Genomic DNA, 19,758 nt, shown 5'->3' with positions numbered 1-19,758 from the left:
TTTTGCGGGGAAACTGACGTATGCCAAGGAACTCAGACACTATCTATCCATTCATACTCCGTGCTTGAACATGTTGTAGACGTCCTTTTGTCTTTAGATTGGCATTCTTTCCTTTCGTCCAGATTATTTAGATCACCCAAATTGACCCAAACTTAGACTGGAAACAGAGTTCAATATTCTATATAAGTAGCTCAGTATTCTTCAGAGAAGAAAAATAATCCATCATCCACTCAACCATTTCTGCAGTACCTCTTTCACCCAAAAAAAACCTCACTTATTCCCGATAGTCCTAGTGGAGTATCTCCAAGATGCTCTCCGGTTTGATCCATTCTGCACGCGAGTGCTCCATCATGCACGCTATCTCTTTGTGCGCCATCCTCGCCGTAGCAACTCCTGCGGCTAGCGCAGCCATCACCGCCAAACACACCTTGGCAGTCGCTGGGTCGGGAGACTTTGCCCACTACCGAATTGTTGCCCTGGCAAATTTGGGCAATGGTATCCTCCTAGCCTCCTATGATGGGCGCCCAGATGGAGGAGATTCTCCATCTCCCAATTCGATTATGCAACGGCGCAGTACGGATGGTGGCGCTACATGGGGCGAGCCGACCTACATTGCCAAAGGCCAATCCAAGACATCATCCCTCCAACAGTACGGATTCAGTGACCCAAGCTACGTGGTCGATTCCAAGACTGGAAAAGTTTTCAATTTCCATGTCTTCTCGAAGAATCAGGGATTCGTCAATGGTGTGATCGGAAATGACGATACCAACTTGAATGTGGTGAGCGCTGAAGTCTCAGTCTCCACCGATAAAGGAGTTAGCTGGAGCACCGATCCAGACAACCAACCCTCCTTGCCTCCTGTTGCATCTTCCAATGTGGGTGCACCCCCACTTATTACTAAGGCAATCAAGCCGGTGGGTAGTACTGTCAATGGGGTAGCCAATGTCGGTGGAATCACCGGACTTTTCGCCTCGTCGGGAGAAGGCATTCAACTCAAATATGGGACACACGCCGGACGCCTGGTTCAACAATTCCTCGGCAAAGTCATCCAACCAAGCGGTTCAAAGGTATCGCAAGCTTATAGTGTCTACAGTGACGACGGTGGCGCTACGTGGAAAAAAGGAAATGTTATTGGCACCGGAATGGACGAGAACAAAGTCGTGGAGCTCTCCAATGGCAATTTGATGATGAACTCACGCTCGAGTGACGGTAGCGGATATCGCAAGGTTGCAACTTCAACCGACGGTGGTGAAAACTGGTCAACCCCAGTAACCGAGACTCAATTACCTGATCCAGGAAACAACGGTGCTATCGCAAGAGCGTATCCTGATGCAGCACAGGGCTCGGCCAATGCCAAGATCCTCCTGTTCACCAATGCCAACAGCAAGACAAGCCGGAGCAATGGCACAATCCGTTACTCCTGCGACGACGGAAAGACTTGGTCTGCTGGTTCAGTCTTCCAATCGGGCTCAACGGCTTATTCCACAGTCACTGCTCTCGGTAATGACAGGTTCGGAATATTTTACGAGGGCGATAACAACGACCTTGTTTACATTGAAGTTTCCAAGGAATTTATTGGCATTTCTTGCTGATTATAATCTGATTGATGGCATCTTTGTTTGAAAGCTGGGTTCTAAATTGTGTCTATGTATACATATGTACTAGAGCGTCATCGCCAATGGCATGATTTATAATAAGACCGGAGCATGGTTTTAGGAGAATCAATTTTGTAGTTAGGCGATTCGTTGCACAAATCTCGTTATGACTATTGGAATTCTATGATAGTGGGGAGATTAGGGTGTCAGTTGCTCGGATTTTCGATTAATTAAAGAAATTTCATAGTAGCGAGTGAGGGATTCATGGGTGGGTAGTAGAACTGTGCTCGTGCTGCCCTGCGCATCCTCGGCAATACACATACCAATGATGTGTCCTCAATAAAAGCAGGCTGGATTAGGTACTTTCGGCCAATTATCGCCCTAATTTAATTGGATACTGGCTAAAATGACCATCGACTCACATCTTCCTGGGATTTACGGTGATTTGATACCCAACATATATATCATGTACCAAGCCGTATTTGAAAATCCAAACATGACTATTCATGTGAATGAATGATGTGATAGGTAGAAATATAACTCTCTAAGGACTATCATGAACACTATCCAAATAATAATTGCGTAGTTCCCTGTCCATGTCCAGGATTAGGTCGGGTCTTGCTATCAATCACGGCCCCCCACCATTTTCCTGTGGCCCAAATTTCATCAAAAAGCACAGGAACAGAATGAAACATGCTATAACGAGATTTCTCCCCCCAATAAGCACAGTATTCCTTAACAAAATGACGCATATCCTCATCTGAAGTCTCGCTCCCTGCGAGGAAGACAGGGATGAGGAGTTGTTTTTGTGTCTGGGATGTTCGTCGGCAGCACCGAATGTGATCAATCGTCTTGCGCACCAGTCTATTGACGCCGAGAGATCGTCTTGTGCGATCACTCTTGAAGATATATTCAAGATAGAGAAGCAATGCATATCGCCAGGCCTCAGCACAGTGGTAGCGATCTTGTTGCTCATGGAGTTGTTTTATCGCCTCGTCGTCAGTCAAGTTGGGATCATTGTAACTTGATGAAGATTCTGTGTCATTCTTCCACCCGATAAGTTCCTGTTCTATTTTTGTGATAGGAGCCATGTTGAAAGTCAGCCATTTCATGGATAAGGCGATCTCGCACTGCTTGGCTAGCTCGGCAAGTTGAAATAGGTGAACAAGTAATTCTCGGGGACACCCAGTCAGATCGAAGAAAGACCATGCATCTTGTTTTTCCCATCGTACCAAAAAGTCCAGGTATGCCTGGTCCATAATAGGACTCTGTCGAGATATCAAGGCAAGTGTGGCATCCCACCTTGTGATGAGGGTCAGCGACAAAATCTCCAAGACTAACAAGGTTTCATTTCATTACCAGATTAGCATAGCAACTTGTGACCTAATTCGAGGTGTCGTCAATGCGCTGGGGCCGCCATGGGCTTGGAGCACTGAATGCGCCCGCGTCAGGTGAGTTGACCAATTCCCGGTAGCGGAGAGGGCACACTAGGGACAGCTATTAGCATCGCGCCACATTTATGATAGGAGTGGATAACTTGCATCAAGAGTAAACAGGATTAGTATCGGCTCCAATAAGCTCAACACCGGGCTACTTTGCAATGCACATTCAAGTAATTGAACGGCTTTCCGGCGATGCTCAGCAGCTTCGCTTGGCCAGCTACCAGCCAAGCGCCCAAGATGCTGACAGCATAGTGCTAGGATAGAATGGAAAAGAAGGCGGGAGCGTTGAGACGTCTGGCGTTTGCAGCGAAATGGATTCACTGTCCCAGGTATGTCTCCTGTGAGAGGCAGCACGCAGAATTCGGAGTCATCTATGGTGTGATGAGCGTGATCTCTTATTATGAAATGATGAGGCGATCAGATGTCTTACATAATTCAAGAAGCTTGTCATGGTCGTTTGATGAGATTTCGGATAACATAGAAGCAGCTTCAAGGCGCGCCGTATCATAATGGTTTGTGGGTTCTTGAGTGGTTCTTGGGACCAAATCACCTAGAACGTTTTGCTCTGGTTCATCTCGGAACATATCAATATTCTGAGCTATTGAGATTGAGCTGGTTTGTAGATTATGTAACGCCGGCTCAACAGCCCTATCAGCTGGAGAAAGAGGTGTCATTGTCATTCTGGGTGTTTGTACCAGACCAGACAATTCTGCTGTTAGTGTCTCGTGAGGTTCGATGTCGAGAAAGGGAGTGGATGCAAAAATGTTAGGAAATAGGGAGTCAAATAAACCAAAATCATCAAAGAAATGTCCGTCTTGCACTTCTGAGGAATAAGGGGTGAGCTACATATATACCTTTGGAACCTTGCAGGGGTAGAGATAGTTGGACTTACCCAGACCAGCTAAGCTATTAGCTCTTTGGTGGTCATCAAATGACTCCGAGTTCTGCGCTGCCGTTCTACGCACAATCTCTGGGGTAACCGGCGAGCTTTCTGTTACAGCTGATCGACTTGCTTGCTCCTTTGGCGAGTTTGCTCTTCGGCGCTTCTTTGGCCTAGAGACGCCCTTGACAAAACGGAAGCGTTTAGGTGAAGCTGACCGTGCGGCGAATGCAGTGGAGACAGCCTTGGGGGAGGAGTCGGTGACGATCTCCTCATTCGGTAGGGCTTTGGATGCACCAGCTGCCGAAGGATTATCTGACCACATTCGTCTAGGGTCCCATGAAAGAGGCATTGCAAAGCCACCACATTTGCGACTTTGACCCAGACATGTTGAACATCGAGGTCGACGCCGGTCGCACTTTTCACCCAAAGAAGCACAAGTATGGCAGTCTGTCTGGGCAAATCCAAGTGAATTTGTTCTCTTTCCTTGATCAGAAATCATCACGTCAGATGCTGTGAGATAGTCCATTCCGTATTTCCTTGGTTTATTGTAGAGAAGCAAGGGCCCGCTCTCCTTCTGAATTAGGGAATTAATCAGGGCAGGTGACATTGCCGCGGAATTTACCGCGGGACTTTTGTCATCTCTCTATCTATATCGGCTCGCTTTGTATACATTCGTCTCTCTATTGTGGCTCCATTCAGACTAATGCAGAAGCTAAACCCTCTCAGGATTGAGCTATTGCCAATTTACCCCATAGACCCCTCATGGGGTGTCTCTTATCTCGCATAGTATCCCGAGGTGTCCAGTATGGGCCACAATAGACGTTTCTTTAAATGAAACAATAATTAACGTAAATCAACTCCCAAAATGGTCTATGGCAGGGGCTAGGGTGGCAAGTTTTCTACGCCAAGATCGCGAGCACTATTACAGCTTGGCTTGAACATTCCAGGCTTGATCAATCAGGTCAACCGCGGCCTGTGCACATCCATACGAGGACTGATACCCAGCACCTCCAGCACCGTAGTTGTGAACCACCAGAACCCCTCCAATGCGCTCCTTCTCAATTCGAGTACCGCCCTCTCGGACAGGTCTCAGGCCAACTCCGTGACGGATGATATCCAGATGTTCGATCCCCTTTCCATCCGTCAACGCAGGGCACATCTTAACAGCTCGCTTCATGATTCGGATTGCCAGATTTGGATCGGGTTGAGATTCCCAATTACCCTTTTGGTAAGACCCACCTAGGATAGTACCTCCACCGGCTGCTCGAGTCATGACATAGCAGGCTTCCTCGTCGCCATCATCCGTACCAGACATGTCCAGCATTTTTCCTGCATCGTTACGGACGATAACAATTTGTCCTCGTGCAGGGACTACTGTAGTATCCTGCACTCCACCTAACTTGGACGCCATCAAGCCTGTGCAATTAACCACTAGGTCGACATTGCCGTTCGGGTGGATGCCTGATGCAGTCGCATCTAGAATATGATCAAATATGGCGCGCTTGAAGATGACACCGTTGGACAGACATTGGGACACAAGCCACGGGAGGTAGATTGCCGTGTTGATGCAAACGGAGGTAAAGACTGTGGCCGAGTCTATGCCCGGACCAAGAGCTTCTTTTGGCAGTGCTCGAAACTGGTGTTACAATTAGCATGCGGAAAGAAAAAAAAAAAGAACATTGACGGCATTCAAGACTCACGTTTGGAACAACCTTGGCAAACCAAGGGTTGGAGGATAGCAGCTCCTTAAACCATTCGGCCGTCGCTGAGCCGACATCCTTCGTTCGATTGTGAATCTCACATTCTGTGCCAACTTGTTTAGCCAAGGTGACATGAATAAAGAGGACATTTCCTACATACCTTGGAAATGTACACCTGCTCCAGGGTTGTTTCTCGCGAGATCTTCAAGGGGACCCCATGTGTTTTTGTCCCATTCTGCGGCATCTGTTCCGGTGATAGATACACTGTGATCACGAATTAGGCATGCAGCTTTTATAAATATATGAATTGACTCAATTGGTTTAACTTACGGCATGTAATTGGCACCGGCCCATGGTGATGCGTACTCAATGTCATAGTCGCCAGGCATATGTTTCGCTGCAACAACGATTTTATAGCCAGACTTCCTCGACAGCAGAAGAGCTGTTGTCAGTCCAGCAACACCAGCACTGCTCAAAACATTAACCACTTGTTATGTGTATCTGTATAGATCATTTTGGTCAACTTACCCAATTACCACGATATTCTTCGCCATGATGGGGATTTTTCTTCACTTCGAGATCCAAAACCCCCCTGAGAACGGGAACCCGGCAGTAATATAGTATGTAATTATCTTTGTTTACTTAAATTGAGACTAAATCTCCCCAAGTATCATTTTTTCTACTTTCCGATATCACATGTTCCTGCCCTGTGGGGCTGGATCCGATGGCTACCCGCTTTCCCGATCGGGAAATATCGCCATTGCCCGATCGGGAATGCGAGGGACCCTCGTCGGCTCCAGACTGCGATACTCACCTGCCCGATTGAGTCTTACAGTAGCACACCAACCACTTCCAATTGTAGCGATCGCGATGTCGAAGTCATACAGAGACACTTAAAGGTCCTTATATCTACCTGGATATCCACCTTTGTTCACACATTCCTCAAAGCAACTGTGCTGATCAAACCCTTCAACCCCTCAACTTCTCAAGAAAAAAAAAAACAGTCAACATGGCTACCATGGAAAAGATCTTCGCTGCCTACCAGGAGCGTCAAACCGCTCTTGCGGCTAACACCCACCCCTTCGCAAAGGGTGTCGCCTGGGTTGAGGGCGAACTCACTCCCCTCCACGAGGCCCGCATCCCTATCCTCGACCAGGGCTTCATGCACAGTGATCTGACATACGATGTCCCCTCCGTCTGGGATGGACGCTTCTTCCGCCTCGATGACCACATCACCCGTCTGGAGAACAGCTGCACCAAGATTCGCATGCAGCTCCCCCTCCCCCGCGAGGAAGTCAAGAGAATCCTGGTCGATATGGTCGCACAGAGTGGCATCCGCGACGCATTCGTCGAGATCATTGTCACCCGTGGCTTGAAGGGTGTGCGTGGCGCTCGCCCCGGTGATATCGTCAACCGCATCTATATGTTCATTCAGCCCTATGTCTGGTGCATGGAGCCCGAGGTTCAGCCCACTGGTGGCAGCGCTATCATTGCCCGCACTGTCCGTCGTGTCCCTCCTGGCTGCATCGACCCCACTGTCAAGAATCTCCAATGGGGTGATCTTGTTCGCGGTCTTTTCGAGGCTGCTGATCGTGGCGCGGAGTACCCCTTCCTTACTGATGGTGATACCAACCTCACTGAGGGTTCCGGATTCAACATCGTTCTGATCAAGGATAATGTTCTGTACACTCCTGCTCGTGGAGTGCTTGAGGGTGTTACCCGCAGGAGTGTGATTGATGTCGCCCGTGCCAGCGGCCTTGAGATCAAGGTTGAGTTGGTCCCCGTGCAGATGGCTTATGATGCGGATGAGATCTTCATGTGCACCACTGCTGGAGGCATCATGCCCATCACCAGTCTTGATGGCAACCCGGTCAAGGATGGAAAGGTTGGACCTGTTACCAAGAAGATCTGGGATGGATACTGGGCTATCCACTATGATGATGCTTACAGCTTCCCCATTACCTACTAGGTTACTTCTGTTCAGTTATTTTCACGATCCACGATGCACGGTCTGGTTATATGGGACAATATATAGAAATTACGGGATCACTGCAAGCTACTGCCATCACTAGGCTATCAGTGTGTGATTGCCAATGTTATTAATGAAATCAGTGTTCTGAAGCAACCAAAATCAAACTCACAGTTCAACTTTAATTTCTGTAAAGCCAGTGCTGCCGCATCTTTGTAGCGTTTTCTGCCACTTACCAGGTCCCTCGAACGAGTCGTGGTTGACAAAATAAGACTCGTCAGGGTTATATATTGGAATTTCTAACCGGTCACACGAGTGGTGGGCAAGGCTGTTTATAACTAGTGAGCCTCGTAGGATGCTTATTAACAGTCGATTATATATGTCTATATGCTTGGAAGGATATTTCGCTGACAGCGGGTTACATCGTCTTCATTCCGTGTATTTTATGAACGATGTACCAATCTCAAGGGCCGGTTTCGGCCTCCTCAATGATGGTAGAAAATTTGCTAAGGACTTGCTTCAACGCAGGTCTTCGAATAGGTTTACTGCTTTCGTTAGTGACAGATCGAGCGATTTCTTTTTGATACCAACTAACCTTATGAACATATCCATTCCACAATCCATACAGTCCTTGATGTTGCTTTCTTCTGCAAAAGCACTTAATGCGACAATGGGCGCGGAGTAGCCCATCTGTCGTATAAGTCGGGTGCTCTCGAGACCATCGAGGATCGGCATCTTCATTAATTAGCATTTTCATAACCGTGCGATATCAAGCTACTTACTTGGATATCCATAAAGATTAGATCAAACACATCTCCCTTTTCCATATTTGATTTAACGGTGTCGTAGGCCTCCTGGCCGTCTTTGACAATTGTCACATCATAGACCTCCTCCAGCGCAAGCATCCTAGAATTGAAGTCAGCGTTTGAGAAAGAGAACGGGAAATTTTAGCACGCACCGTCGAACTACTTCCTGGTTCACAGTGTTATCTTCAGCAACCAACACACGGATCCTTTTCGTGTCGGATGAGCTTTTCTTGGATGAAAGATTGCTCGGTGCTGATGCAGGAGGTGAGGGAACGGTCGGTGTGAAGAATGGTTGGCTCAGTCCCACCAAACGAGGTTGAATTTCCGATTTCTCGAACCCAGGCGCAGGGGTTTCGTTCCTGACAGATCCGTGATTTGAGGGTGTTCGCGCGGCGTGGGAGAAGTCTTCCAAGGACAAGACACTAGGAGTCCGCGATCCTGGGATGCTCGAAGCATGTGTGCTTGGGGGCACTTCTTTGACATACCCCAGGGGGATTTTCAAAGTGAAAAGAGATCCTTTGCCTTCTTCGCTGTCTAGCAGAATGTCACCTCCCATAATACGTGATAACTGAGCACAGATGCTGAGACCCAAGCCAGTTCCACCGTATTTCCGATTCAATCCTAAGTCACCTTGGACGAAAGGATCAAATATACGCCGGTGGAGATGGGCAGGAATACCTGGCCCGTTATCTTGAACTTCAAACTGGAAGTTAAGCTGGCGAAGATTGGACAGTGACACCCGTTGTCCCTTGGTTTGACCCTCGGTTGTATCCGCAGTCCCTTGCATCGATGAGTTGACGCTCGAGCCGGTGTGTGATCGTAGTCGCGAGTTGTATCGAGTCGTATCTTTCAAAGCCGGGTCATGGGTCTCGAGTCTCAAGGGCTCGTCCACAAGGCGGATGCGAACTTCTACTTTCCCATTCTCAGGTGTAAATTTGAGACTGTTACTGACCAAATTGATGAGTACCTGGAGGATTCGATGTTGATCGCCCCAGAGGACCATGTCTGCCATTCTGCCAGGCTGTGTTGAGCCCAAACCTGAATAGCTGCGCTCCAATCCGTTTTCGCGACATACAGTGCCTTTTGGCTCGATCACTCCACCAGACACAAAGTTGACGCTGAAGTCAATATTCTTCTCGTTGACTTGATTTTGGAAGATGATAGCCAGTTGCGCTCGAACATCAGACAACTTGAACTCCTTTTCCTCGATCTGGATAGCCTGGTCAATTTGATTCTTGCTGAATGTGAGCAAATCGTTCAAGAGGTGCAGAAGAAGATCGCCCGACTGATAGACCACTTGAAGCGACTTTTTGATTCGGGACAGGTCCTCCTCGCCCATACACACAGCACACATTCCGAGGATTCCATTGAGGGGGTTTTGAGCTCATGAGAAATGTTAGCGATAAACAATGTCTTGCTCTCGTTGGCAGTCTCCGCAGCCAATTTGGCCTTTTCAAGCTCTCTGGTGCGCTCAGCCACTCGCTCTTCTAGCCGGTTGTACTGAATTGTAAGCTCATCCGACATCTCATTGTAAGTTTTCGTCAGCTCCGTGAGCTCATCGGTGACGCAATGTCTTCTTTCCTTGACCCTGGCCGGTATCTGGAAGCCCCGGGAGGTCTTTGCAGTGTGGACGGTTGCGGAACTGTTGAATCGCCCCAAGGGGCGTCGGAGGCGTTTCGCCCACGTGCCAGGAGAGCTTTTCTCATCCATGTGTTCCACTATTCGCTCAAATGAATCGCCCTGTTCATCGTCGGCTTCGAATTCAATCCGTTGTGGCCCCGAGCCGAGACGGTGTGGTATAATCTCGGGCTCGACGGACTTTTGGGCTGCTGCGCGTAATCTTCGGATGGGAGCAACTGCCCAGTGAGTCAAGAGAGGGACTAAGAGGAGAATAGCGCCCGCTGTGCCAAAAACGCATGCAAGAATTATCTTCCGTAATCTGGAAACTGCTGAAAATGCTTCTGCGTGAGTCTCTTCTACGAGAAGAACCCATTCGGCGAGTGTGCTTTGCAGGCGAACTGCGCCAACGGCAACGCTTGCTCCTCGCTCGTTTCGAGCCGACAGATCACTGATAGCATTGCCCGCGCTCTGGTACGACTGTAACATGACTTGTAGAGCCATCGGATATGTAGAAAGAACAAACGGCGTATCGGTCGACATGCCGCTATGCCGGCTGACTTGGGTGGGCAAAGGGGTAGGCTCGAAGACGTAGTGAACCCGCGCTCCACTCAGACCAGCGACACGGGCGCCAGATGTAGATGTTGCGGGTTGCTCACTAGAAGGGAAGATGTTTGCTGGTCGTGAAGGTCCAATGAGGAGAACTTGGCCGGTATTTCCCAGCCCATCGCGCGAGCTAACCACACCCTGTAAGTTCGCGGCGCTAGCAACAATACTGGGGAAGAGTTAGTTTCGATTCCAACTATTTCTTCGCATTCGGAGAAACTACTCACGTTATAAAGCCCAAGATTTCTGTATCTGATGTGTTGTTGACAATAGGCAAAGTCAATGACAAGAGGGAGAAGGAATTGTTGACTTTCAATGGACCAAGAAGGAGTGCCGAGTCCAATCCAAGCACATAATCAGGGAATGGATGGACAACCGCAGAGTCGTTAGCACCTGGTCCGCCCTGGTACGTCAGATTTGGGTACAGAGAAGGAGGGTAGCCCAGTCCGTCATTTCCCAATTGCACAGAAGTCCCGTTCGGGTACGAATATGGAAGGGTGATATCCGGAGCAGTGTCACTGGTCTGGTTTAGCAAGGTCATGTGTCCCCCATGACCGTTCTTTGAATAAATGATAGCCTGGTAAAGATCCAAATATCCTCGACTACCGAGGGCCGATTGAACATCCGCTTTGGAATTGGTCCAGTTCTCGTCGGTATTGTTTCCCGCATAATACCGTTTCAAGGCTGATTGGATTAGAATTCGTGTGGCGATGGTTTTACAGGTTGTTTCGAGAAGGTCCAAATTTGAAGCGATCTGACTGGCCTTGGTGGTCGCGACAAGTTCGAGGCCCTTCGATCTGCACAAATGTTAGACTTTGGCTGGCAGATTAGGAAGAGCAGCACATACTCGACATCCACAACAAAGTTATAGGTAGTGAACCACTAAAATAGTCAGATGCGGTTCTCATATCTGCGATTTGAACTCTCTACCGTTGCGATGGCTAGGACCGCGACCCCCGAGACCGCAGTCAGCAATACCAGCAGCCCAAGCTGCACAGCAATGGGAATCCTCATCCGATCACATAAGACCAAGGATAGGTAAGATGGATAAGTTTGTCTGATAGCTATCACAATCAAAGGATAGATCAAGCGTAGAGAAGTCCAGATACCTGATGAAAGTCAACGTCCGTGCCAAGACCCTGTCTTGTCACACCTACATGAGTTCTTCAGGTATTCCCCGTCTTGGTTCTAAAAATTTTGGGGTCGTTTTGAAGGTGTCAACGAGAGAAAAACAAATGAAAAGACAAAGAGAAAGAGCTTAGGTGAGATGGAAATGTGAAAGTAAGACATTAGGGGGGGATGAAAACTGTCAAACGGCCAAAAAGGGTCCCAAATGGGTAAAAATAGTTGAAAACAAGGCAAAAACAGTCTAGAGGGGACTAGATGCATCGAGTGGCGGCGTATCCAGAATAATTTACGATTGGCACGCGACTTGTTCTATTTTATTCTATTATTTTACCCTGTTCACAAGTATGTTATGTTTTGGCCCATTGGATGTCCACGGTGAAAATTGCCGACCTGCAAATTTCAACGCGATTGGACAAATATTGCTGCCAAGACCTCCGCTTAGTCAGATTTTCTTTGATGCCCACGGGTCTTGGTTTTGAATCTGTTCCGACGCTGTATCTGATATACAACATACTTAAAAGGAGTACGGCGTATAGAATTTTTCATTCAATATCTATTGACTTCAATCTCACAGGAATAAAGCAGAGACTAACAACACACCAGGTCCAAATTGGCTTCTCAATGAATTACCTCCGTTCTGAATGCTGCTTGTAGCTTCACTTTGGGTCTTAGTAGGGGTGCTGGACGTGTTCTGAGTGGTCGATGTCGATGTATTGTGCGTGGCCAGATTCATGTGCTCAAAGGCAACTAGGTTAGAGGTAAAGAGACTAGTAGCACTCATTTGTGTCTCCATGCCTGTAACACCATCCCATTTCGACTTGTACCATTGTTCGCCACAAATGGCCCCATTCTCACCACCCGAGCATTGCTTGGCAGCTCCAACAGCAGAGCCCTGCAATCTTTTAAGGATCTCGGATTTGGTATGAGGGGCCATACGGGCGACAGCCGCGAGGTCAGATGCAAAAAGTCCCTTGTACACCTCATGGTCCCGGCTGCAAGTGTTCAACGGCTCGCAGCTGATTTCTACCATGATATTGCCGCCGTAGCTTTCTGGGAAGAACTTGTGGAAGCTTGTGTTGAGAAGACCATCGAGTCCTGCTTTCCATTTCGATGTTTCCCCATTTGTCTTTTCTTCATGTTAGCGATCGTCGCGATCTGTACTCCAGACCTGCATACTGACCAAGTTGTACATATAAGCCGCCCCACTGATATATTCTCCGTAGTTGTGAGTCCACTGGATATCTTGATGTGTCTTGCAATCGGAATCAACATCAACCACGTCATTAATCGTCCATTCGGCAGTGTTCAAAATCGGAACACCAGCACTCCAGTCCCAGATCTTTTCAGCCCAATCAGAGTAGGTCGTATTCTTGGTATATCTGGCTAGACGCGCGGAGAGCTGGAACAATCCTCCATTGCTCACAGCATCCTTCTTATTGTACCCATCCTGGTATGGCCAGATCTGCCAGCGCAAACCGCCATCGCAGCTCTCGGTATCCCATCGCGCAACCTGGGACCTAAACACGCCCTCGGCTAACGTCAGCCATGATGGCTTCGAGGAATCCTCAACGTATCCCAGTTCGGCGGCAGTCATAGCAGCGAGACCCCAAGCCATTTGGTCGTCATTGCTCAGGTATTGGCTGTAATTTGAAGGAAAGTAGTTGTTCTCCCCACGCTGTCAATACATGCCTTGACTCACAGCCTTGTTGTTGGAAGCGTCGCCAGTAAAATACCAATATTCGATCATTGTCCGGAATAGGGCAGCACCCAGCCACCATGTGCCGTCAAGTTTGCCAGGAATATGTCCGGTGCTATTGGAAGTGTACTTTGACATAGTGTTGAAGGCCGCAGTCGCCGCCGCATTCTTAATAGACTCTGCTTCCGTGTCAGGTATAATAAACACACTGAGCCCGTTAATATATTAATAGAATAGCGTACGCTCGTCATTAATCTTGAGATCGATTGCCGCGGCAGAGCCTGCCAACAGGGCAACGACAAGTGCCGGGAGATTATTGAACATACTGCGATCACACAGAATCAAACACAAAAGACGAACAGAGGAGATGGTCTCTATATTTTATGTGAAAAATTCCAATCAGAATTCGGGGCTAACTCCGGGCTCAGGGGCATCAGCACTAGCCCCGTTTAGCGGTAACATGTACTCCATACGTAAAGAAGAATTATTGCCTCAATACTCGGCGGGAAAACGACCTGATCTCGCGTTTCCTCTGTATTTTGTGTATTCACGTATCCTGCCACAGTCAAGAGCCACACAGGTCTGATAAAACCTCGGAAATCTTGAATTCTAGGTAACGAAGTTTGCTATGGGACACATACGAAAAGGTACATCATGGTCTTTTTGACTACATCATTATTTTCGTATGAGATGGATATCTTGTCAAGTTGACCTACTCTATATAGTACAGTCTTTCAAGATTGAATCAACTTGAAATTGTTCTCTAAAGGTAAAGCTTCTGGAAAGTTTCGCTTTATGCACTTTGAATAGGTGTTTTCAACTCTCTACTTTGAGACAACAATAGAAAATTACCTGACATCAAACAGTTGCTTCGGATTAGTTTTGCATGCAGCTCAACCCCGAGTATGAGTGGTTGATAGCCATTGGGTCAAGTATATAGGCGCCTAAAGCCGACATATACTACCTCTTATACACACCTATGGTACGACTCCGTAGATCTCTCCCGTTTCCAGACGGAGGCTAATGCCGCGGGAAAAGCTTGTTTCACAACAGAAAAGGACTAGAATGGAACGGCACATTGCTCGTTCCTTCTTACATTTTCCTAACATTACAGATGAAGTAGCCCAAAGCCGGTCAGATAGTGAGATAATCAGAAGTCGATCGGAGAAAGAGTGGCTTCAATAAGACCTAAAAGACGCGACCACTGCCTGCATTTGCCACGCTTGATCTATGCAAAAAAAAATATAGACATCTGATGTATCGACATGATACCCTATAATATCATTTACTGAGTGTAGCTGCAGCCATTAGGCTTCGAGGTCTCAACAACACGAGCAGCAATGCCGACACAGTCGGAGTTACCAGCAGGGTTGGAGACACCAGCAGAAGCCCAGATGCTCCAGGCACCGTCAATGCTGTTGGGGCAGGCGATCAGGTCGTGTCCTCCAAACTGGAGGTGGCCATCCTTCTCGGTCCAGCCCTTGCGCTCGGCATTCTTGGGAGTGGGCTGAGCCCCAGTGGTGTATCCGATCTTGCCCTGGCCTATGTATCAATTAGTTATTTGTCGAGTTAGTGGGATTGTGAGAATGATAACATACCCATGCCAGAGCGGTCGACGTAAATCTCCTGGGGAGTGGCGGACTGATCGTAGAGGAACAGAGCACCGTCGTGGATGTAGAAGGTGGCCTGCTGCTCCTTGGGACGAGCACAGCTGGCACCCTGGTTAGGGAGACCAGCGAAGATGCTGCTCTTGGCGGCGTTGAAGGCGGAGTATTGGACAGCACTGCCGGAGTGAATGGCGACGACGCCGAAGGTCTTGGACTGGGTGGAAGGAGCGGCGGAGGCAACGGCGCTGACGGAAGCAGCGATGGCGAGGTTCTTGAGCTGCATGTTGGCGGATAGGGTGATGAGAAGATTGGATTGGGAAAATAGAAGTGCAATTAAGAGGATTGATAGGATTGATAGTGGATGTTGTTAGAATTGACCCAAGATGCTGAAATGGTTCCCCTCTTTATACTTGGGCGCCACTGCCGTCGCCGAGGTTGGTGTCTCACCTATCGAGAACTAAATTCAGCAGCGGCGTAGATATCCCGAAAAATGACACCAGTATGACTATTTTATGGGGCAGCGTTGCCGATCCCTCTCGTGGTGCAATTAATGTCTTATCCCTTAAGGATTGATGGGACACGATATCCCAGATTCAGATTCATTTATTGGAAACAAACAGTCCTTCCTAGGTCATTGTTAGTAATTAGAGCATCAAAAGTTTCCATACATCAATGAATATTCGGCTCGAATCGCCTAGGCATAGTACCTTGTAGACCCTGAAGGAATCCGTGGCTCCCCACATTTTTGATATTTCTCCGATTTATACCCACGAATTCCGAATCAAGGCCAATCGGGGGTTGATGCCTTTCTGCATCGGAGAAACACATATGTAATAATAGAGTGCTATGCAGACCGGTTGTTTGACTGCTTTCGGGCATTTCGCTGGTGGGTGGCGGGTGAGTATCTAAAAATAGCCGCTGAAGGAGTGGCTGACCGTTGCCACTAGCTCAGTTTGTTTGATTCCACCTCAGGGGCGCAAGTAATAGTACATGGTTAAACATCTTCGAATATTAGAATGTTGGAAAAGAATCACAAGGATTATACTGAAGGAGAACATTATAATATATCTACATATTTCGCTTGCTCCATGATTCATGAAATCATGAAGATGCAACGCCTAGAAATAAATTTCCCATCTCGAACCAAACCAGGGTTGAGGGAAGTTCTGTACAAGCGCCAGCTCGAGCACGCTCATTACCCATATAGAGATATGCTTAGAACAAAAAAAAAACGTCATCTGTCTTACTCGGGAGCAGCACACGAGAAAACACCTCCAACTTCTCCCTTGTCGTACTTGATCCTCTGTCGAGAGAGTTAGCAACACAGTTTCTGTCATCAGACTATGGGAGAAACTTACGATGTCATCAATACTAGAATAGGTTCCTCCGACAAGCACCACCATACCGATGATGAAAATACATGCGTTGATAACTCCCAGCATCAAGTTCTTGCGTTCTTTCCAACTGCCCTCCCGAAGGAGCATGAACCACATCATGGCAGGGAAGTAGAAGGTGAAACCGGAGATGAAAAGAGCGGAAGAGATCGAAAGCAAGTCGTTGAAGAAAGGAATCACCTCGGCAATGATGAATGCCACAACTGTGGCGGCGGTGATCACAGCCAGCCATGTCAACCATCCCATCTTGGTATTGATGAAGCGGATAGGGGAGTTCTTGAAGATGCGACCATGCACCACACGGCCAAACACAACGGTGTTGATTGAGCCACTGATGAAGATCACAGGCAGGGCGACACCGTATGCAATACGGCTGAGGGTGGTTCCAGCAGAGGTGAGTGCAGGGCTGGATACATCTGGACCCACAAAGGCGTAGATCAGAGCACCGGTAATCGTGTAGATGAAGATCTCAGTGATACCCAGCGTCCAGATCGACTTAACGAAGTCGCGAGGAGTGTGCATCTCGTCCATGAAGGAAAACTGGCACATGGCAAAGCTGTAAGCGAAAATGATGTTCGTCACAGCGATAAAGGCTTCAGTGAAGCCAATATCATCCTTGGGCCACGCAGACCACGGTACTCCAGAAAGTCCACCGGGTGAATTAGTCGCCTGCACACCGGTACCGATAATTGTGATTCCGATGGCAATGATGATAGAAGCAAAATCAACATAGCCCAGAATGGCCACCTCTGTGAAACTGGGCGGGATAGCGAGCAACAGCAGGATGATGGCGGAAACCACGGCAAAAATGATGGAGCAAATGCCACTCTTGGTGATGTCAAGGAATGCGATGGTTCCCGTCAGACAGTGCGAGGCCGTGAGGAAAATTAGTTGGAGAAGAAGCATCACATTGACTAGCTCGTATCCAAAACGACCACACCCTAACCGACGACCCATCAGCCGACCCGCATCGGCATAATTGGCGACCTCGGGGAAGGCCAGTTTGACCATTCCAACAATATAACTGGTGTAGATGGCGATGAGACCGATGCCGACACAGCAGATCACACCAGGAACCATGCCAAGTACCGCAAAGGTGGAAGGGATCGACAAACTGCCGAGTGCAATAGCTTCGACAATGAGGACGATAGTGAGTCGCTTCCAGCCGAGACGGTTGAACTTCTTGATACCGTGATCATAGACATTTCTCTCCGCCTCACTCATTTCCCCGACCATATCCCCCTCGAACGGCGGTGGAGGGGAGGCAGCCTTCTCGCCCTCCGCCCCCATCACCTTGTCGACGTCATGGTCGTTAGGGATATCTTCGAAGCCCATGATGGTGGAAGGGAGGCAAGGTCTGCCAGATAGAAAGGGAGGGAAAGCGAGTATATAGGCAAATTTTGTTTCGAATGCGGCACTATCGGGAGGCAAAGCAGGATTTCCATGACTAACGAGATTTTGTGAGCGTTTTGGCTGGTTCAACACGTGGAGTACGACGCTGATCCACTTACGTTGATCGGCCATCCAACGAGGTCACCGGAAACAGGATTTGGGACCCATTTCAAATGTGGTAGAAGTGGACAGTGGATGCTCAATGGATGTAAGATTAGGCGAGATGGTACCGCCCGGTGCCCCAGACCCAATTTAACTTGTCGTATGATAAGAGGGTTCGGAACAGTTTAGGTAAAAGAAACTGGGCATTGGCGTAGGCGTTGTTGAGGACCACTTGAGTGCCACTTCAGGGCCACCAGCCAGTGGACTCTACGCTTTGACAAGGGTCACACTATAAAGTGTATCCCCGCGTTAACTGATTGCGGGGAGAAATTGAGGTAGAATTGAAGAGAATCGAATATAAAATCATTGACGGAATGAATCTAGAGGGATTTTTCTTAATCACGCCACGGTAGATCCCGAGAGCCGACTTGCCAATGAAAGACTCGGGGAGACTGGCTGGGCGCCAACTCGCCCGTCTGGGCGGCCGATAAGATTTTGGGCTTGGTCACATGACTGCTGCAAACAGACCTCGCGCATTAAGGGGGTATCACATCAGCTGTACATTATCTTTACCTCCTTACGGAGTACATAGTGCGAAGCTCAGGCAACTATGGATACCCTCGTATCTCATGCAAACCAATCCCTTTAACCTCATATCTCATTTCATCCACCGAGACCAAGATCTTCTTAGGGTATGTGCTAGACCTGGGAAGTGCGCCACCAACGCCATCCAATTTACCTATGCTGTATGCGGGTGAGAAAATGCCGCAAGCATTGACTTCATGACTCGGCGGCTTATCTGAAACTCAAACAGGATAATGGAGGGTTCTCCCCCAGAGTCGGCTGGTCATGGATATTATTGCGACATATCCCTTGTCTGTACGTAATTCCCCAAACTTTTCGGTACAATGTACTTGATGACCATTGCTTATATTCGTGCTAACGTCCCCGGACTAGTTCCCCGCTAACATATCCCGCTACCCCGAAGGACCCGCGGAATCCACGGAAGCTGCGGGCCATCTCGGCTATCAAACTCGAAACACCATGCGTGATTTTAATGGACTACCTGTTCATGCCCGATATGCGGTATATTGCCACCGATGATCTTCTCATCATAGGGAGTATAGAAGGTTGTGTTAGTTGCGAACTCCGTGATCTTCCTTCGGTTGCATTATTCTCCACGCCCGGTCAATGACTGCCGAATACGGGGTAAAGACCCGACCGCAGCAGTCGAGCAATATACGGACTACTGTCTAAAGAAAAGTGGAACCACTTCCCCAGGCTCCTTCATTACCCACGCCAGCGACTCTGCCGGTGATAAGGACATCATATATAGGAGATACAGAAGTTTATCCTTCATTCGTATCACAATCGTCGCCAATGCGTTCACCAGGGTGTGAGGATTTCTCTTCTGGGACAGCAAAATTGGGTCAACCAACCGGTGGGAAATTGTGCCGTGATGGATCTCACAAGCGACATTAATGTCTATCAGTGGTCCACATTCTTCTAGCTTCGTTTACAAATCACTTCTCCAATGTGCAAGCTTTTCGTGGAATGGGTTCCGTTACGGATATTGAAGTACATATTTCCTTCCCCTTGGAAGCTCTTACGACACGCTTCGGCTTAACTTTGATCTCTTCGCTTTACTCAATGCATTTTTCATTAGATTGACAGACAGCTAATCCACAGACAGTACCACAACTCGCTAACACCAGCAACGTCCCACAACTCGCTAACACCAGCAACGTCCCACATGTCAGGCCACCAAGGCTCCACCAGGGTGATGGTCGTCTCTCGAGTTACATAGCTCCTGGGTCCATC

The 19,758-nt window shown here is 48.3% G+C and overlaps 9 protein-coding genes across 9 annotated transcripts; 2 read left to right on the top strand and 7 right to left on the bottom strand.

Annotated features, from left to right (window-relative positions):
• Window positions 1-308: 308 nt before the first annotated feature.
• On the top strand, window positions 309-1,592 carry N7500_002789 (sialidase family protein; the record flags this gene model as incomplete). Its single annotated transcript, XM_056673935.1, has 1 exon — window positions 309-1,592. One exon carries the CDS (start codon window positions 309-311, stop codon window positions 1,590-1,592), a length of 1,284 nt encoding a protein of 427 aa, XP_056534460.1.
• Window positions 1,593-2,158: 566 nt separating this feature from the next.
• N7500_002788 (uncharacterized protein) lies at window positions 2,159-2,854 on the bottom strand (the record flags this gene model as incomplete). Its single annotated transcript, XM_056673934.1, has 1 exon — window positions 2,159-2,854. One exon carries the CDS (start codon window positions 2,852-2,854, stop codon window positions 2,159-2,161), a length of 696 nt encoding a protein of 231 aa, XP_056534459.1.
• Window positions 2,855-2,978: 124 nt separating this feature from the next.
• On the bottom strand, window positions 2,979-4,269 carry N7500_002787 (uncharacterized protein; the record flags this gene model as incomplete). The annotated part of the gene is made up of 3 exons (XM_056673933.1): window positions 2,979-3,082; window positions 3,468-3,692; window positions 3,930-4,269. 3 exons carry the CDS (start codon window positions 4,267-4,269, stop codon window positions 2,979-2,981), a joined length of 669 nt encoding a protein of 222 aa, XP_056534458.1.
• A 573-nt stretch (window positions 4,270-4,842) lies between these two features.
• N7500_002786 (FAD-dependent oxidoreductase) lies at window positions 4,843-6,174 on the bottom strand (the record flags this gene model as incomplete). The annotated part of the gene is made up of 5 exons (XM_056673932.1): window positions 4,843-5,556; window positions 5,621-5,724; window positions 5,781-5,884; window positions 5,951-6,088; window positions 6,149-6,174. 5 exons carry the CDS (start codon window positions 6,172-6,174, stop codon window positions 4,843-4,845), a joined length of 1,086 nt encoding a protein of 361 aa, XP_056534457.1.
• A 455-nt stretch (window positions 6,175-6,629) lies between these two features.
• N7500_002785 (aminotransferase class IV) lies at window positions 6,630-7,589 on the top strand (the record flags this gene model as incomplete). The annotated part of the gene is made up of 1 exon (XM_056673931.1): window positions 6,630-7,589. One exon carries the CDS (start codon window positions 6,630-6,632, stop codon window positions 7,587-7,589), a length of 960 nt encoding a protein of 319 aa, XP_056534456.1.
• A 463-nt stretch (window positions 7,590-8,052) lies between these two features.
• tcsB (putative sensor histidine kinase/response regulator TcsB/Sln1) lies at window positions 8,053-11,632 on the bottom strand (the record flags this gene model as incomplete). Its single annotated transcript, XM_056673930.1, has 8 exons — window positions 8,053-8,134; window positions 8,185-8,324; window positions 8,372-8,495; window positions 8,548-9,778; window positions 9,814-10,787; window positions 10,846-11,415; window positions 11,466-11,500; window positions 11,549-11,632. The coding sequence occupies 8 exons, from the start codon at window positions 11,630-11,632 to the stop codon at window positions 8,053-8,055; spliced, it is 3,240 nt and encodes a 1,079-aa protein (XP_056534455.1).
• Window positions 11,633-12,314: 682 nt separating this feature from the next.
• On the bottom strand, window positions 12,315-13,766 carry N7500_002783 (glycoside hydrolase family 76 protein; the record flags this gene model as incomplete). Its single annotated transcript, XM_056673929.1, has 4 exons — window positions 12,315-12,872; window positions 12,927-13,421; window positions 13,446-13,621; window positions 13,685-13,766. The coding sequence occupies 4 exons, from the start codon at window positions 13,764-13,766 to the stop codon at window positions 12,315-12,317; spliced, it is 1,311 nt and encodes a 436-aa protein (XP_056534454.1).
• Window positions 13,767-14,727: 961 nt separating this feature from the next.
• On the bottom strand, window positions 14,728-15,332 carry aspf34 (cell wall protein PhiA; the record flags this gene model as incomplete). Its single annotated transcript, XM_056673928.1, has 2 exons — window positions 14,728-14,984; window positions 15,041-15,332. The coding sequence occupies 2 exons, from the start codon at window positions 15,330-15,332 to the stop codon at window positions 14,728-14,730; spliced, it is 549 nt and encodes a 182-aa protein (XP_056534453.1).
• A 960-nt stretch (window positions 15,333-16,292) lies between these two features.
• N7500_002781 (putative amino acid transporter) lies at window positions 16,293-17,778 on the bottom strand (the record flags this gene model as incomplete). Its single annotated transcript, XM_056673927.1, has 2 exons — window positions 16,293-16,352; window positions 16,408-17,778. The coding sequence occupies 2 exons, from the start codon at window positions 17,776-17,778 to the stop codon at window positions 16,293-16,295; spliced, it is 1,431 nt and encodes a 476-aa protein (XP_056534452.1).
• Between the last annotated feature and the right edge of the window lie 1,980 nt (window positions 17,779-19,758).

The sequence above is a fragment of the Penicillium coprophilum genome (assembly GCF_028826855.1).
Source record: "Penicillium coprophilum strain IBT 35676 chromosome Unknown utg000002l_segment0_segment1, whole genome shotgun sequence".
NCBI classification, from domain to species: Eukaryota; Fungi; Ascomycota; class Eurotiomycetes; order Eurotiales; family Aspergillaceae; genus Penicillium; species Penicillium coprophilum.
This window is presented reverse-complemented; position numbering and strand designations above follow the sequence as displayed.